This window comes from Bombus vancouverensis, chromosome 6, assembly GCF_051014615.1.
Source record: "Bombus vancouverensis nearcticus chromosome 6, iyBomVanc1_principal, whole genome shotgun sequence".
Classification (NCBI taxonomy): Eukaryota; Metazoa; Arthropoda; class Insecta; order Hymenoptera; family Apidae; genus Bombus; species Bombus vancouverensis.
In genome coordinates this window covers 9,583,857-9,602,861 of record NC_134916.1, presented here as the reverse complement: position 1 = coordinate 9,602,861, position 19,005 = coordinate 9,583,857, and the positions used below count along the sequence as shown (strand labels likewise).

Sequence of the window (19,005 nt, the reverse complement as noted above, 5' to 3'; positions counted from 1 at the left end):
TACTACTACTTCTTCTCTTCAGCTCTCTCTTTTTGCTTTTCGTTATTCTTGTTTTCTTTACTCCGTTTGATTTATTTGGCCGTCGGTTGTTCGGCGACGCGGACGGCCTCGCGTTACAACCGGAAGTTTTGGACGCGTCACGGAAATGGAAATTTCCTTCGCGAAATACGGGGTGCCATTCGCGTTGACGGAAATTGCCGCTGTCCGATCACCATCCGTTTAGTCGCCGTGGAAAATTTCGCGTCTCTCCTCTTTCGCACGATTTAACTTACCTTCTCGGCGAACCCCGAATTTCGCGACGCGCTGCACACTCCGATCGGCCCATCGAAACTCGTTCGATCCGACTACTTTTTCTCGATCCTTCTTCGACTCTACAAAGGAGAATATCGGCAAACGAGGCAATCGTCGAGCGTAAATAAGATCGATGGAACTCTATCGCCTTGCAACGTTCCGCTATCACGGCCAATTCGTGTACACGGTGAAAGGATCGGTTGCTCCTCGTGCGCGTTAGTCGGTGTCCTCCTTACGAATCGATAATGCTCTATCGGAACGTTGGACAGGATCGTGGTAAGGTGGAGCACGAAACTGGCACGTTGATCGATCAACCTATTCGAGGATACCTCGTTGCTGCCAATATTACCCTTTGCAGAGACACGCTCTCTGCGTTCACGATAACACCCTCGAGCACGGTAACACACGCTGTTAAACGATCGAACGCTTCACCGAGAAAACCAGCCGGGGCTGTAACATCCACCGAGAGTAACGTTCTTACTCGTCACCGTCGCTTAACGAACGCTTTAACGAATACGTAGCTATCGAACATATCGGATAGACAACACGTTTAACATATCGGCATGCAAGTTTCGCTGTAAATGTGAGAATGAAGCTTTGATCGTAGTGCATGCTGATCGAACGCGCAAATATACCGGAACCACGAGTCAAACCTAGCCTGGTCCATCTACGCCATCGCCAAGCTCCACTGCTCTCCGTCCCAACAAAATTTCAACTCCGTTCGTTATCGAGTTGCACACTTGCAAACAGCCTTTCTCTCGCCTTTAGTTATCGCCTTGGAAGACACTCGCCGCTATCGCTCGAACCTTACGAGTAGACGAGTATCGCGTCGCGTGATAACGAAGCTCGAAACAGAGCAGCCCGTCTAGATGCACAGATATATAGTCGTAGATTGTCAGTAGAAGCGGCTTAGAAGCAAGTGTAGCGCCAGCCAACCTGGAAATCTCGTGGTTGCCGTTCGGGACAACGGCCAACGGAAACCTACGAATGCATGTGAACTCGTTTTCTATCGTAACGATCGTGGTTCGCATCGAAGGCGAACGTGGTTTCACGAAATCAGGAAACGAGACTCCTCGATCCAAACGTTTCGTACGATCCAATTATTAGATGCTCTTAAAGGGGCAACGAAACGAACGATCAAGAAACCCACGCTGCACTCGGTGTTCTTTCCACGGCTTATCCGGAAAATCGAACGAATCGCAATGCGCAGCTTCGTCGTTTCGAAACGTACGATTCGTCGTGCTGCAACAGTCGTTGCAACGAGTCTGGTTCTAGGCGATTAAATCGCGTGGATCTCGAGCAGGGTTCTTTTCGAATACACTCAACCAGAAAGTCGAAATCGTAGCTATCGCGCGTAGGGCTTCCATCGAATACGAAATTTCATTCTTTAACACGTTAACCGAAAGCTTCTACGATCGAGAAAGCTAAAGCTAAGACGAACGAATCGAGTCGAGTGTCGATCCCAGTCTCTGTCAAAGTACGTTTATTTCCCATGGAAACGAAACGACTCGTTGACGCTGCAACTGCCACTGGCCCAAGCGTCTATCGCCAAAAACACGTAGATTCTTCAGGATTTTTGAAGATGCACGTTTTCGAATTTTAGTTTCTTCAGACGGAGAAACATCGTTTTATGTACAGGGTGAGTCGGTAAGTAGCACCATCGGAATTTACGTTATTTTATTTCCTATTGGTTTCGTAGAGAAAAGTCTCTAACGAATCACGTTGGATCTCCAGATGCTTTTTCCAACATCTTGTTTTCTGAGATATCGAGACAACACGCTGGTTTTTTTTAAACACCGTATATGCTTTTCCAACGTCGGTCGGACGATAACGCAAAAGAGCATTGTTCCGTTTATACCGAAGAACCATTAGTTTGGCGAACAATTTATTAGCTTTAACTCGTCAAATTAGCGTGAAATTTGACAAACTAAAGTTAAAATATCTGCCAAACTAACTAGCTTTGGGCCGACCGACGTTCTAAGAGATATCACGACAAATACAACAGATATTAAATACAACCGCTTATTTTAAACGGTCCGTACTTCCTATCGACTCACCCTGTATATTTATTTATTTTTACCAATCGTCCGATTATAATTTTTTACCTATGGTGTATATTTAGGCGGAGGTTAAAAGTCCACGTTCTAGTGTTCTAACGTTGAAAAATAAAATATCTACGAATAAAGAAGCAGTTGTTGCGTCTAGCAGAGGCCAGGAATCGCAAACGATCTCGTCTTGTCCGGTTAACGGGTTAAAGTCTGTTCGCGAACGAAACTCCTGCGAAGAAACGTCAACAGTTGCCCCATTGATAATTAAACACGTCGCGATGCTTCGACGAGCTTTGTTCCCAATTGCTCGACGGCTGATACTCCGTCGAAAACGATCGAAACGATCGGATCGTCGATCGTGTTGATCGGAAGAACCTGCGACAACTATTTTCTGGACTCTCGATTTTACTCGCGCACGTGCCACGTCGCTCGATCGACGTAGGCCAAACGAGACAGCCTGCACCACGGCCTACATTTTGTATATATTTCACACGTATAGACTCGTATTATCGTGCACGCTTAACGGAATGACATACATGTGTATATATATATATGTATATATACATGTATATGTATATATTTTTTCATTTTCTAATCTTTTTTTTTTTATTATTATTTCATTCTACCAGTTCTCAATTTTTCTTTGTTCTTTCCTTTTACTTTGCTCGATCACTAGCTACTTACTGACTTTGCTTCAGAGAATGGCCAATTAACGATACGCTATGTCCACTTTATCGACACTCGTGATATCGTATGGAAAGAATGACCGATTTGTCGGATTTTCCACGATCTCCGTGACGACCATAGATACATTGGAAACGCGTTAAAAATTCTAGAAAAAAAAAAAAAGAAAAAGAAACGTAGGAGTAAAAGTATATCAAGAGTATCGATACGTTCGACAGTTTTGAAAAAGGTTGCGCGAAGCCTCTAATTGACAGCGATCTGCTTCGCATTAATGGAATTTTTATGTTGTATAGGGCAAATTTTTCTATTGTTCCGATGCATCGAAAATGACGAAGGACGAATGCCAGTAAGTTATCTCGCAAACAAACGCAAGCCCCAAACGTGGGATATCGTTCAGTGTCGTCGCTACGTACATCGAGGTAAAACGAAGGTTTTCCTTTTGTCCGCGGTTTATCGTTCCCAGTAACGGCGACATCGACGATTCCCGCAAATCGGATCGGTCAAGCGAAACAGCCACAACGAATAACATTGGTGGTCGCGTTGATAATTTCAGGGGTACGTACCTGGAGTACGACAACGGCGATATCAATAAGCCGGTGATGAAGGAGAGAAGTTGGATTCAGCAACGTTTCCATTTCGACGACGTTGCGAAAGCGATGCTTACGCTTTTCACCGTGTCCACGTTCGAAGGCTGGCCGTCGTAAGTAACCAAGCGTCGTCTACCGCGTTCACCCGCACCACTACTTCTTCTACTTTCCTCTCTTTCTTCCTTCCGCTCCTTTTCGAATTTCGTAATCGACAAAACCAGTGTATTTCCAGCGGGACACACAGGTTTCTTTTCTTTCTTCTCGCAATATCGAATCGTTCGTTGCGCCATTGCTAACAGCGGTATACGAAAAGAAAAGATAAACGAACAAGCTCGATGCCACCAGCCACGGTGCACACCGCTTAGCATTTTCTCTCCCAACAGATTACTAGACGTGTCGATCGACTCTAACAAGGAGGATCATGGACCAATTCATAATTTTCGGCCGATAGTGGCCGCGTACTACATCATTTACATCATTATCATAGCATTCTTCATGGTGAACATCTTCGTTGGTTTCGTTATTGTCACTTTCCAGAACGAGGGTGAGCAAGAGTACAAAAACTGCGAGCTCGATAAGAATCAGGTAAGTTTGCCGAATACCAACCGGCTACCAACCACGATATCTCGTATACCTACGTCTCGTATACACCACCGTTCATAAATATCAGGACACTTTTTCTCTCGTTTCCATTACACAGAGCCTGTACGTTTCACGTTGCGATCAAAATTTCATCGATTCGCACTGTACACGGCCTATACTTCCAGCATCGTCTCTATCCGATAATCTTGGAACGTTTCCAGGGATTTACAGATACAACGACGTAGAACGACACTCTCGATCGATCCGTTGTTTGTCTGCGATCGATGCAAAGGCAGTTTAAGTTAAAAGTTAAAGCTGAAGTTAAGTTGAAAGCAGTGCCACGCTGGTCTTTTCGAAATTAATCGAATGCACGAGACCATCGGGTGTCCTAACGCATACTTATGAACGGGAGGGAGTGTACATCTCGTGTACGTGTCGTATACATGTAGAAACTTTTCACGTGATTGCATAGCGGAATTGCATCGAGTTCGCGTTAAAGGCGAAACCAGTGCGACGATACATACCGAAGCATCGAATACAGTACAAAGTGTGGTGGTTCGTCACATCTCAGCCGTTCGAGTACACCATTTTCACTCTGATCATGATTAACACGGTGACCTTAGCGATGAAGTTTTATCGACAACCGGAAATCTACACGGAAGCGTTAGACGTTCTTAACATGATCTTCACCGCGGTCTTTGCCCTGGAGTTTATCTTTAAGTTGGCGGCCTTTCGATTTAAGGTAGAAAGTCAAACGAAACAAACAACGCGATTATAATGGATGTTCCGTCGCTCTACAGTCGGATAAATCGTACCAATTAACGCGAACCGATTAATTACAGAACTACTTTGGCGACGCTTGGAACGTTTTCGACTTCATTATCGTGCTTGGAAGTTTCATCGACATCGTTTACTCCGAGGTCAATGTACGTTGTTCGGCGACAGCTCTGCTCGCACTGAGTATCACTGTTTTATCCGATCAGACGGTTAAACGGCCAACGTTAAAATCTTATACTTTCAGCCTGGCTCCACCATCATTTCCATCAACTTCTTCCGGCTGTTTCGAGTGATGCGGCTGGTGAAATTGCTGAGCAGAGGCGAAGGCATCAGAACGCTTCTCTGGACGTTCATCAAATCTTTCCAAGCTCTGCCATACGTAGCTCTGCTAATTATAATGCTATTTTTCATTTACGCCGTGATAGGTATGCAGGTAAGACACGACGAGGTGAAAGCAATTACTCGGAATGGCGCGCCAATTTCCAAGACTCGTAAATACGCTTTACATATATCGCGAAAGTAATCCGATATTTATAGAAACTTTCTATCACGATCATCGTTTCTACGATACGAGTTCGCAAAAATCTGCCGTGGTACGCCTTTTCACCAGTCACCGTATCTCGAGTCTAGCGAAATCGCCCACGTATACCATCGTATCCCGAATGATTAGCGGCAAAAACGCAGTGTACGTTTAGAGAGAAAGAGCTCGTGCGTTTTTTCAGGTATTTGGAAAAATCGCGATCGACGACGATACGTCGATAGATCGGAACAACAATTTCCAGTCGTTCCCACAAGCGGTGCTGGTCTTGTTTCGATCGGCTACGGGTACGTGTTCGTCGAAACTTCCAATCGAATAATTACGAGTCTGTTAACCCTTAACGCTCCGATTTTTAATTGTCAATTAACTTACGGCAACTCCAACTTATTCTCATCGTACTTCGACTTTTCGAAGTTTTTAAGTGTCGGATTTTAGATGCTACAGTGACGTGTAAATAATAATATCAGAGTCATTGAAAGACAATCTTCATTCGTCCCAGAAGTAACATCATTTTCATTACAATATTTCTAACACCGCACATCGGTGGTGCTTGAGAGGCAAACTTGGAGCGTTAAGAGTTAAACGTTTCGACGTTAAATCGACGTTAAATCGACGTTTACACGACGCAGGCGAAGCTTGGCAAGACATCATGTTGGACTGTTCGGCGCAGCCCGGTAAAGTGAAATGCGACCCGAACAGCGACGAGGTGAATAATCACAATGGTTGTGGATCCGACATTGCATTTCCCTACTTTATATCTTTCTACGTTTTATGCTCGTTCCTCGTAAGTAACCTGCAACGTTTTACGGTATCGCGCGAAAGTCTCAGGTCGCTCGTACTTCTTTTCGTTTCGACATTGACGAGCAACTTGTTTCGCAGATCATCAATCTATTCGTCGCTGTAATTATGGACAATTTCGATTACCTGACGAGGGATTGGTCGATCCTGGGTCCTCACCATTTGGACGAGTTTATTCGTTTGTGGTCCGAGTACGATCCCGATGCGAAAGGTCGTATCAAGCACCTGGACGTGGTCACTCTCCTCAGAAAGATATCTCCGCCCTTGGGTTTCGGTAAACTCTGCCCTCATCGCGTCGCCTGTAAAGTTAGTATCTCGATATCGTCTGGCGTTAAATCGTTTCGTCCTTCTACACGAAACTCGTTCTTGTCAAATTCTGCAGAGGCTGGTTTCGATGAATATGCCGTTGAACAGCGACGGTACGGTGCTGTTTAACGCGACGCTGTTCGCCGTGGTGAGGACGTCGTTGCGAATTAAAACCGAGGGAAACATCGACGACGCTAACGCAGAATTGAGAGCCGTGATCAAGAAAATTTGGAAGAGGACCAGCCCGAAGCTTCTGGATCAGGTGGTGCCGCCACCCGGAGGTATTTTCTCGCTGCTCTTTAGTTCAGTTAGCCACTGTGTTTCATCGAGGATCAGTTGATCGATCGCGAATCTTCTAGGCGACGACGAAGTGACCGTGGGCAAATTCTACGCCACCTTCCTGATCCAGGATTACTTCAGAAGATTCAAGAAGCGCAAGGAGCAAGAATTGAAGGACGGTAATAAGGAGAGCCACAACACCGTCACGCTTCAGGTAATACTTGTGGCAAACGTATATTCTCTGGGCGACGTACGATTGTCGAAAAGTAACGACGGAAACGCGAACGTACAATTTCTACGTTGTACGTTTGAGAAAGAAGGATAAACGCGTGTCAGTTCGGCGTCGTAGCCTAATCGCCTTATCGTTTCGTTAAAGGCTGGTCTGAGAACGTTGCACGAAGCCGGGCCCGAACTGAAGAGAGCCATTTCCGGAAACTTGGAAGAACTGCTCGACGACAATCCGGAACCTATGCACAGGGTATCGATGCTCGCATACGCGATAGTAAATTTCGTTTTCTCGAACACGAACTAACGTGACTCTTTGTCGCTTTACAGAGGAACCACTCGTTGTTCGGCAGCGTTTGGTCGAGTATGAGGAAGGGACATCACAATTTTAACCGAGCCAGGTCGCTCAAAGTGAACTCCACGACTAAGGTAAATATCCAGAGGACTGTACAAGTCGTAAGAGTAAGTAAAATATATGTACTTAAAGCGCGAGTTCCTCCATCGAAAGAATTGCAAGAATTGGAGAGGAAAGAGGCGCAGATACGGAAGATTCGTTAAAATGTCGTTCGTTTGGATCCGCAGGCTTCCCCGACAAACTCCATAGACTTCCTGCCGTACTCGTCGCTTCAGAGAGGAAGCGGACACGACCCGCCGAATCAGATTACCGCGAGATCTCATCAAGTTGTGCCAAACGTAGCAGGGTTAGTATCGATATACGTAAAGGACGATACGCGTGACGAACGATAAACGAGAGCGACGGAATGTCGAAGCGACGATTAAAAATCATACGAAACGTGATTTAGCGGTTTGAGCGACAGTGCGATGAACCAAATGGGAATGGATCCTAAGCTCACGGGTATCGAGGAGAACATACCACTGAGACCATTGGCCGTGTTCGGAAATCCCGTCCAGCAGCAATCCTATCATCACACACCTTACAAAGTATTCGAGTAAGTAGATAAGAATCGTTAGAAACGCGCCTGATTGGCGCCGATTATGGTCGATGAACGCGCGATCGGTTGCTAAATGATCGGCGGTTAGAGTTTCTGGTTTACGGGCCGCATGAGAGATCGCGTCGTGTCGAAAGTAGAGAAAACTGGGAAGAAAAGGAACGGCATGATCGTCCTAGTGATCGGTGAATTATACGTTTCAGCGGTCCAGGTAGCGGTAATTACCTTCATCCGAATAGCGAATATGGTAAGAGACGTTAGGGTTATGGGAGTCGATAGTTTGCTTTTACTTGATCGAATAGCATTTTTCGCTTGCGCGCTTGCATGCGTAACCACTAACCACCGGACCTCGACGATTATCGCCGAGTTTGTTCCACCGTGTCCGAGTATGGCGTCTGACCACGCGCGCCGATGGATCCGAGAATCGACAAGGGATCGGCCAGGTTAGCCCAGGTACCGAAGAGATCGACTCTCGATAGCTCGGTTTTTTTTTTTTCGTTACGTTGCTCAACCAACTGCATGTTCTCGCGCCTGATCGATAATATTTTCTCTATATATATTAATGTATATGTTTGTATACATATATATATATACATATATATATATGTACACGTACGGTGCAATAATTTCGCCGACTCTGCGATATCGTCGAGTGCCTGGATGAAAGGGTTCTCGAGGACGCGGCGACAAGGGTTCGCCGACACGTCGAAAGCCAGTAACTAACTAAGAGAGTGGTTTTTGCCCGTTCTTTGGTGTTGCCCGTGTCGCGCGGTGCGTCCAACGCGCGTCGACCTCGTCGCGGCTGCTCGAAGCAGTCTTCAGGACGGAATCGAGCGGCAGCTGACGCCACCGACGCCACCACCCCGAAGGAACCCACCCCCGTCCATTGATCCGAGCACCGGCACCCTGCACTCCGTGCAAATCTCATCCGGCAAGTCCGCCAGTGCAACGACGTCGATCGCCACGTACACGAACACGTCCACCGCTACGACCAGCCCGAGCCTCGGTTCATCCTCCAACGGGACACGGTCTTACGCGACTAGAGGCTGCTGCGTCGATTGTGCCGTCTGGAGTAATCACGGTACGATTTACACTCTCATTCTCTCTGTCTCTCTCTTCTCTCTTCTCTCTCTTCTCTCTCTCTCTCTCTCTTCTTTCCTGTCTCTCTCTCTTTCTCTCTCTATTTTCTCTATGAAAAAGTGATCTCGTCTCCCATCGATCGATTGAAACGATAGAACGATGGTGTACAACAGGGTTTTAGTGGTAATAGTCGCCACGATTGTTCAGGCGTTTCTCATAAGACCAAGGTAGTTGAAAAGAGGAATAAGTCGGTAGATTTACGGTACGCGAGTTTCAGCCAGAGTTGTGGACGGATGAGAAATCTGAAGGAAGTTAAAGGAGTTTCAAGAGTTCGCCGTGGTATCTCGCTGGCGCGAGTCTGCTTTGTATTAAAAACATCGAGACTAGCTTCTCAGCCGATTCGAAACGAGAGGTGGATTTCGACTTATTAGACGGATTTGAATACGCCGAGAGCAATCGTACACGTACGTTTATCGATCCGAAGTATCGTTTAGTAAAATTAGGAGAAACGGCCCGAGAAATCGTGGCGATCGTTGCGTTACGACGCGCTTCAACCCTGTAGAAATTCAGAGTCGATGGGATCGAGAGTTCGCGGGAATAATAAAAAAAACACGGTGTCGTCCGAACACACGACAGCCATAGATCGCGAGGACGGAGATTCGTCGGCGACGAGCGAGTATAGCGAGTCCGGCGGGTCAGGAGGTTCAGAAGGTTCGGGAGATTCAGAAGGTTCAGGAGGTTCAGGATGTTCAGGAGGTTCGGGAGGTTCGGGAGATTCAGGAGGATCCGGTGGTTCCGGAGGGTCTAGTTGGAGCAACTCGGAGAAGGTCGGAGAACTTCGCGGAGGGTCGCTGAGGCAGGAGTTAACGGTAGCGTCTCGGTGCCGTGTTCGGGGTCGACGCGATCCGCCGGTCGCTAAATCGGCGCCGTCCAGTTTCCGGAAACGCGAGACCAGCGGCGGCGGTGGTGGTGGACAGTCGAGCAGCTCGACAACGTCGGCGAGTACCGGATTTGCGCGTAGCGTCGCCAACGGCCTCAAGCTCGCCCAGACCCAGGCGATCGCTGTCGCCGGCTTCCTCGCCGACGTCGACTCGCGACACGACCGCGTCTGCGTCTCCTGTCTATCGCATCGGGCCTCTTACCACGGCAGAGGTGACTAATCCTCGACTAATACACGCGATCCACACGCCTATCGCCAAGGCTCCCATCTGTCTGCCCGCCTTCCAAACTCATACGCTCGCCTCCAGACTGCCTTCCGCTCGATCCGGAAGAAAACTCCGGCTCTGTCGAGTTTTGCTTCCGATCGACGCCAACGTGCTTGTCACTTGCCATTTTTACCTACGTTAATGCATGAACGACGTCGGATCAGCATCGACGTATTCGTTGCGCGTGTGTCGGAGGTGCGTCCGCTTAACCCTTCCGCCACCGAATTTCTCTTCATCTCGCGAAAAATCGTTCTCTCTCTACTATGCACGATGGAAACGTTCCTCTGAGAATCGGATGTACGAGTAAACGCGTGTACGCGTTGCATTTCGTGCGATTAATCGTTAGACGGATCGTCAAAGTAGACGCGAAAGGGTTAACGACGATAGCACGGCATCGACACTCCTCCGCATTGCTTCGTAGCAGCATGAACTGTCTCGTTGATCGGGCGACAATCGCATGCCGTTCGTACGCGTACGCGTCGATGCATGTTCGAGGAAGATAAGGAAAAGTTGCTGGAAAATGTTGGTGGATCTCTCGTTGATCGATCCTCGCTTTCTGAAACTTGTCTATTCGAACGAACATAGCATCCGGGCGCTTGAACAACCGAACGTTGTCGTGTTAGTTGCTGCTTTAGAAGCCACCATAGCGGGACCATAGGTGTGAACGTATCGATGTTGGTCTAATATGGCTCGTCAGCGACAGCCATCGGATTTAATTGTTAAGAGAAACGCGGTCGTAATCCTCTGCTCGCACGCACGCGCGTTTCCGATTTGCACCCAAACAGTTTGCATTTTCTTCCCTACCCGATCATTGCACACCAACGATGCACCAACCATGCACCAACGATGCACCGTCCATGCACCAACGACACACCAACGATGCACCAGCGATACACCAGCGACGCTGCAACACACAGACACGAAGATACACGCGGTCGTTGTATGGCGTGTGTATCGCACGACGAGATTCTCGCTCGGAGCATGCGTTCTGCCAAACAGTTTGAACGTGTAACCGTTTGCGATGTGATTCGCTTGTCGCGACTAACCACGCAACTGCTCGGTATGGCACGAATCGCTGTTGAGATCGTAGAGGCAGAGCGTACCGCGGCGAGCTTAATTCCTTGACGACTGTCCTCGTTCGTCAGTTTCCTGGGCCGGTGAGAGTAACGGAAGCATCGGCGCAGAGCGCCTGTCCCACAGTTTACCCGGCAGTCCTGCCGATCGGAAGCCGAACTTCGAGGTCATCGGAAGCGCGGAAAGCTTGGTTGGCCGGGTAAGCGTTACTCCAGTTACAATAGTAACGTTGAATTATTTGAGTCGCCAGAGCTTCGATCCTCGACTTTTCGTAGAAACGATCAAACTCGCCGTATACTTGGTGCGTTGGTTGTTAGCCTTCGACCTAACGACGAGAGGAAGGAAGCGTGTGACGTTTTTCAGCCGCGATAAGGAAAAATACGAAGAATCGTACGACTCAAATAATCTTCGTGACGTTACTCGAGTCAGCAGGCGATTACACGTCAATCGACGCTACGAGATCTTTCGTTATCCGTAGGTTCTCGTGGAGCAAGGGCTAGGCAAGTACTGCGACCCGGACTTTGTCAGATACACGTCGCGAGAGATGCAGGAAGCGCTGGACATGACGCGCGAGGAGATGGACCGGGCGGCGCATCAGCTTCTTCTGCAAGAGCGTCGTGGACAACCGCTGTCGTATCAGCTACAACAGGGCGCAGACCAGCAATGGACGCCGGCCTATCAGCCGATCCAGCAGAGCCAACAGGCGACAGGCATCGGGTACCAGCCGCTGCAGGAGCAACAACCGTCCGGCCCGCGACAGTATCGATCGTACTATCAAGGTAGAGGGCCAACGGGCACCACTTCCGACCAGTCGACGCAACAGCAACAACCGCCGCCGTCTTAGCGACGCGACGACTATCCCGTAGATCGTGTTCCCAACTCGTTCATCTAGTCGAACGAGAACCACTCTCGTCCCAGGTATCGTCTATCGTTTCGCCGAAAATACGAGGCAGTTCGATGCCTCTGTAGGTGGTGGAATTGGAAGTGGATGGAGAAGCGGAACGAGGAGCGAAACGAGGAGCGAAACGAAACGGTGAAGCACGTTTCGTCGATCGATACGTTCGTCGCAGACGCGATGAACCTCCTCGATTCGTTTGGCAGCTTTTGCCGCGGAAACGAGGGTTCCATGTTTCTGCCGTTGTAGGATTTGCGGCGTGAAGCGGGTCAAGAGACGTGGCGGGTGACTGTGGTAAAAAAGTGTGGCAAGAAGGCTTCCGACGCGGTCGAAAGAGGATCGGCCGACGCAAGCAATAAAGCAACGAGAGCAACGACCGATCGCGCGTCGATAGGAAAAGCATCGGGGCTGGAACGCTGACTGCGAAAAGCGGCGAAAACGCTCGAAGGGTGGAGGCAACGAACGCTTCCATCGGGATAGCCAGGCTTCCGACACGATCGCGAATCGAACAATTGGGAACGTTAGCGAAGACGATGTTGCCGAATGAATAGCGCGCGATCCTCTCGATTCGAGCGAGCGTGTCGCGTTTCGAGCTTCGTTGGTAAAACGAGACGGCGCGGAAACAGATGAGAAAAGAACTGGCGCGAAGCGAGACGCGAACGATTAAAATCCTTATTGCTCTCGTTCTTATCGTAAAACACTTATTCCTTCGATTACCGTTGTTTAGGATATAATTGAACTCATTATTGCTCTTCGTACGATGGATTACTAGATGAGATAACAAGTGCCTAAGTATCTGTAACTTCTTTCGGACCAGAGAAGACTTTTATCAACTTAGACAAAGTACTATTACCGCGAATTACGAAAACATGTTGCGAGTGTGTATGCTACGGTATTGTAACGATATATGTATATACGCATACATATATATCGTTATATATATTTTACACACGCACACACACATTCACGCACACGCCACATCACACGCATACACACGCACAAGCATACACGTTAAAACATTACACACGTACACACACATAAAGTCATTGTTATTATTATTGCTATTATTATTATTATTACTATTATTATTATTATTATTATTATTATTATTATTATTATTATTATCATTACTATTATTACTACCATTATTATTCGTACGTACTTGTACATATACGTTGCGGGTATAATAATTGATGCGCGAGGATGAATGGCCGATAAACGCGACTGCCGCGATATTCGTTTGTACGTCGGAGGGTGAACCGGTGTACGCGCACGATCCGTAAAGAACAACTTTAAATTGCTTTAAATACGGCGCGATCACCAGGCAACAGCCGAACGATCGCCGGACGATCGAACGATGCTTCTATATTTACACTTACGCACCGATGCCGATATTTCTACTTACGGCACGCGACTCGAACGCAGCAGCTAGACTCGAGTTTCGTTTTCGCAGCTCGCTGTCACGTCTCGCGTCCGCGTAATCTTCTCATCCCCCTGCTCCCGATCGTTCAGATCTCCAAATGTCCATAACTCACGCGTATCGTCTACAATTATTGCATACAATTCCAGCCTGTGCTCTTCTCCTCTAAAATTCCCAATTTTTACGAATTACGTCCCAACGAAATTTCCAGCCGCGCGCGTATATCGTCGTAGACGCACGCGCGTATCTACACACTGACGCGTGTGCGCGTGCTAGGGAGGGCCTGCCCGAACGGACAAACCGAAACGCGTGTAATCGAATCGCCAAGTTACGAACCTCGTGGCAAAACCTTTCTTCCACAGAACCGGTTCATTTTCATTCGGCGATAAATCAACACGCGAGTCGTTTTTTTTACGATACCAATCGCATAACGTTAGGAGTAACGCGTGCGACCATTGGAACGCATTATTTAAAAAATTTAAATTATTAATAAGGATCGTTTCTGTCGCACGAGCCTCTCGATTATTTAACGTTTTTTGTTTCCACTAATTATACAGCTGCCTCTGCAGATCTGTCGCAGTATGCATAGTTGGCTATAGTTTACGTATTAATTAGGTATATGGCATGGTCGAGTAACGAATCGGTGAACAGTGGCAGTCGTTCCCTTACACGCACGAAGTCGTGCAACGACGTGTCGCGTGATCGTCGATCTTTCGTTCGATAGTTGGCCAAGCGATTATCGGCAAATTTCGTGTGCTCGAGTTCCTCGCGAAAACGCGACATCCGAAGCCAGGGGCAGGCGCTTGGACGACGAGCGTGAAGAGTATCGGATTCGATCGGAGGAAAGATTGGGTACCGAGTAAAGAGATTGGGTCTGCATCCCACGTGTAATTATTATATCCGTGTTTTGATCCGAGTAACTCTCGACGTACAGTCGTATTTTATTTCATTCGAGCATCGATGCGTATGAAAATACGTTTGATCACATTTGTGCGATTAATTCGCGAAACGAGCATACGGTTTTCTAGATTGCTGGTTACAATAACGAGCATTTTCGGTTCGCAAAGTATAATCGAGTAATCGTATTTTGATACAAGAAACTCTAAACCGCTGACATCGATGTACTTGAATATTCGGCTATTTTGTGCTTCGTTAATAATCGCGCGAAATAAAATATTTCGATACGTGTGCGCCCATGTATTAAAAGCTACACGGATTAAAGCACGTGTATGTTAGTTACACGTTGAAAATCGCGACCTCTAGAACCGAGTAAACGAAACAAAAAAGGAAAGGAAAGAAAGTGGAAGACATCCAATAGACACGTGGTTCTGCGGATATTCCACCGACTAATTACGCCATTTTGCGCATCGAAAATCCTATACGCGCCAAGCAATTTCCGATCAATATTTCGGATCGACTGTGCGTGTAGCTTGTTTACGAAAACGCCATAACGTAGCGAAAGTGTTCCGCGCCGACCGTCGCCCGGGTACGTCCGATTCGGGAGTCGACGCGAGAACTTGATTCGAAAACGATCGTGATACAACCTGGAATACTTCATCGTGAACGCTTGGTACGTAGATCGTGCGAAGCGATGTCACGGATTTTTGATCGAAGACAAAAGTACGATCTGAATCCACCGTTCTTCGTTTGAATGCATCCTCGAGAAGGTTAAAGTAGAAAAGCGTGGCGGATGTGGTTGTCGAGAACGTATCGGAATCATCGAGGAAGCCCGAAACGATCAACGTCGTTCAATCTCTCGTGTACCTTGAAATGACTTCGACAATAATCTTCATCGATGATATTTCTCAGAACCACGTTCTCTGGAACTCCTCTCGACACCATTTCGATTCTAAGCGTCCTACCTTCGACTCGTCGCAAACGCGTTACCCACTTTATCGCGCTTTACGTTTCTCCGTGTTGCGTTTCTTTTCCGCTCGTCCGATTCGAAAAACGGAGACCATCTCGTTTCTTCTTATATCTTTCGTTCGTTTACGTTCGTTTATTAGATGTCGATATTTACGGCCGATCTTTTTACGTATATGTATAGTAAATGGTATTGTATATTCATGTACGCATTCGAGTAAGACATAAGAATACGTTCGAAGAGCCGCGGCCGACGCGAGCCCTTCGTCGACAAGGGAACCAAAGAAAACTAAAACGATATTTAAAATGAAACAAGCAAACAAACAAACAAACCGAAGGACACGTCTTTGGACATTTTCTTAGGAGTACGATAATATAGGTACGTGGTGTGTGTGAGGAGCCGAGACAAGTCGGTGTAATAACGCGCGCGGCTTCGTCGAATCGGTAATTTCGAGCGAGGGAATAAAAGAGAGCAACTTCCGTGTGTATCCGATCGAGAAAAATCGAACAGACGGTAAAAACGGATATCGAAGATCTCGAATATTCGTACGAAGCGACATCTGCCACGATGAGTCGCGCACGATATTACTAATCGTCCTAAGGATGCTACTCGCGTTATATATAGTCGACCTTTCGTATTCGTTTTTTCCAGCGTCTTTTTAACAATTATGTATTTGTCTATAGCGATCTTTTTATACTGTTGTAAAGTGGCGTTTACACCGATCCGTAGAATATACGCGTAGAAGAAAAAAAATTCTTACCTTTAAATCGTAATGTCGGATTAATAGCGGCGCGCGATAACCCGTTGTCGCTTAAGTGTTTGATAGACGCGTTTAGGAAGACCAACGTTTTCTATGTTACGAGACTGACGATCATTGAAGCGTATGACGTATGTATATACTATACACTATATACTGAACGAGAGGCAAGCGACGCGAAACTCGCGGGAAACCAGTCCTTTTAATGCCTTCCTCTTCGGTCTCGCTAGCCTTTGCGGCCCAGTGAACCCAACTTACTCGTTCATCGTGCCACTACTAAACACTTTACATGCACCATACACAACCGGTATTGACCATCTTTTATGATCGAAACGGTCAGCGATCGGATAAAACGTTCGACGCGCAAGATTCGCGTTTCTAACGACGCAAGTACGATCACTCGTTATCCTACACCTAAGTAAATACTTACTTACGATCGCTTCGTTGTCGAAAAATCCAATTCGTGTAACGAACCGTATAACAAACCGTGTATCGAACGGTTGTAATTAGAATCGTATTTTACTGTCCTAGCTCGTTAATATACACCGAAGAATGGAATAACTGAAATTCAGAAGAAACCCAAGATAAAATAAACAATCGATCGAGCTTTCCAAAAAATTGAATCTTGCACTTCGACGCGTTCTTACCCGTGCTACCGATCTCGTGGCACAGCTTTGGCACTCACACACGCTACTTGCACCGTTTATTTTTACTAAACGTTCTTATATCGGCACGGTAACGAACGATGCTCGCGTAAACTTATCATCGGTTTTTAGGAAACACACTCGACGCACGTTGACAAAGACGCTTCTCGATCATCGATTTTCGATAATGAAGGATGACGTGATTTCTCCCTCGTTTTGTTTGTCTACATCCGTTATGTAATAACATTCTCTAAATGTCAACTTGCGAATTTCTCTGTTTTAATTTTCAAAATTTAACGCTTCAAAACTCAGATTTATAATTTTATTCAAATTTATATCGGTTAAGTGGAATCTTTCAATGCTAGTTATATCGAAAACGTGACTAGATGTTTCGATTGCGCCAAACGTCATTCGATTCTCAGATCGATTCCCTATTACTACTTAGTTTCACTTTCTTTTCTTATTTAACGACTATTATTATTAGAAATAACGGTCTTGAGAAGCAAACATTCGGAATTCTGTAAATCAGGTGGCGATCTACGAACTATCAGTAACCGGTTATACGAATAATACAGTTACATTACGATACACAAATAATACGTACAATACAATTAAATGTGTTTTAACTACTAATGCAATGATAGAGTTCACAATACTAAAAATAAAGTAAAATTTAATGAAATACATCATGCAAATTTATGTGGCTACTTCTATCTAGCTAAATTTAACCATCTTCGATTCGATCATTTCTCTTTGTTGCTTAGTTCATAAGTGTATCTTCTGTAACGATATTATTTGTATGTTTCGATGTTAGAACCGATAGGGTCGTAACTTTTACATTTTCCGAAGCTCTGTTCGCAAACGTTCAAGTCGAGGAAACATGCTCCTATGCCAGATCTGGCGACCTATGTATCTCGTTGAAAAAAAAGAAACGGGTAGGAACTAATACTTGCGCATTTGTGACTCTCGTTAGTCCAGTAGGAATTTTACAGAGTTAAGACCCACAACCTTAAGATGCACAACCAACAGACACGCACACGATAATACTGCCGTTTTTTTTCCATTTTGGCTCCTCTTCAGCTTCCTACTCGTGTCAAGAAACGTTCCTTTTTTACACCTATTTCCGTAAACAGTCCTCGATGATTTGTAGCGCACGATGAACAAAGACATCGTTTAAAAAAAAAATGATTTTCCATTTCGCTGTCGGAACAAAACCATACAAATTACACGCAATGGCGGAGCATAGTTTGGGAATATATGTTGATTTTTATCGCACGCTACAAAACTGTCCGTGTCTTCGAAAAAAGAAAAAAAAGAAAAAAAGAAAAAAGGGAAAGAGGAGAAAAAAATGGTGCAACTCGAAACGGGAATCCAAGTTTCCTTTTGCACCAGTGACACTTATAGGAAAAGAAATGCGACACTTGCGTTTGCGAGAAGCTAGACAACGCAACTTATTTGTCATATGAATGAGTAAAAATAAAGAAACAAGCGTCTCCGTGATCGTAAAGAATCATCGGTCACTCTGCGTTTACATTTCTTTCGAAGAAAGTGTCGAAAGGCACGTAACCAAGCAAGTTAAAAATCCGAAACTCACTTAGCCATTAGGCTTACGCTTTACGGTATTCATATTTTTTTTCTCTATTCTTCAAACACGCGAAGATTTATCTACGATGAACCTCTACGCTCGATACTTTGCTTCGTTTACTCGAAACAAATCGACCCTTTCGTCCAATGTGATTTCCAAGATAATTAACTGAGATTTTAAACCGGTTTTGGGTAAAGCGAAATGTTGAGCGCAGATGCATTCGAATGCTAAATACGTGCATGTGGTTCCGACATTGTGTAAACGAGACTGGCGAGAACGACGAAGGAACTGCATGGACAGTATTCGCTGCATAGAAAGGAACTAACACAAACAATTGTTGTTGTTAATGTTGTCAAAAAATGTGTCAAATTAAAAATATAAGAATTTCAAACATCCCATGTTCTAGTTCTGTGTTC

General features: G+C 46.1%; 1 protein-coding gene across 10 annotated transcripts in view; it reads left to right on the top strand.

Annotated features, from left to right (window-relative positions):
- The window catches only part of Ca-alpha1D (Ca[2+]-channel protein alpha[[1]] subunit D), a 42,873-nt gene extending 23,886 nt beyond the window's left edge, over positions 1-18,987 (top strand). For 3 of the 10 annotated variants that reach the window (XM_076619557.1, XM_076619555.1, XM_033336437.2), the window contains 19 exons: positions 3,317-3,369; positions 3,577-3,723; positions 3,994-4,195; positions 4,665-4,934; positions 5,035-5,118; positions 5,214-5,402; positions 5,692-5,794; positions 6,137-6,291; positions 6,387-6,611; positions 6,688-6,892; positions 6,971-7,104; positions 7,267-7,368; positions 7,446-7,544; positions 7,698-7,816; positions 7,919-8,065; positions 8,881-9,146; positions 9,782-10,297; positions 11,496-11,623; positions 11,903-18,987. In XM_076619557.1, coding sequence (XP_076475672.1) covers positions 3,317-3,369; positions 3,577-3,723; positions 3,994-4,195; positions 4,665-4,934; positions 5,035-5,118; positions 5,214-5,402; positions 5,692-5,794; positions 6,137-6,291; positions 6,387-6,611; positions 6,688-6,892; positions 6,971-7,104; positions 7,267-7,368; positions 7,446-7,544; positions 7,698-7,816; positions 7,919-8,065; positions 8,881-9,146; positions 9,782-10,297; positions 11,496-11,623; positions 11,903-12,268 — 3,510 coding nt within the window. In that variant the 3' untranslated portion in view covers positions 12,269-18,987. Of the gene's footprint in view, positions 1-3,316; positions 3,370-3,576; positions 3,724-3,993; positions 4,196-4,664; positions 4,935-5,034; positions 5,119-5,213; positions 5,403-5,691; positions 5,795-6,136; positions 6,292-6,386; positions 6,612-6,687; positions 6,893-6,970; positions 7,105-7,266; positions 7,369-7,445; positions 7,545-7,697; positions 7,817-7,918; positions 8,066-8,268; positions 8,313-8,880; positions 9,147-9,781; positions 10,298-11,495; positions 11,624-11,902 lie in introns of those variants that run through there. The other 7 variants (XR_013058705.1, XM_076619556.1, XM_076619558.1 and 4 more) reach the window with 7 other exon arrangements.
- The last annotated feature ends 18 nt before the right edge of the window (positions 18,988-19,005 follow it).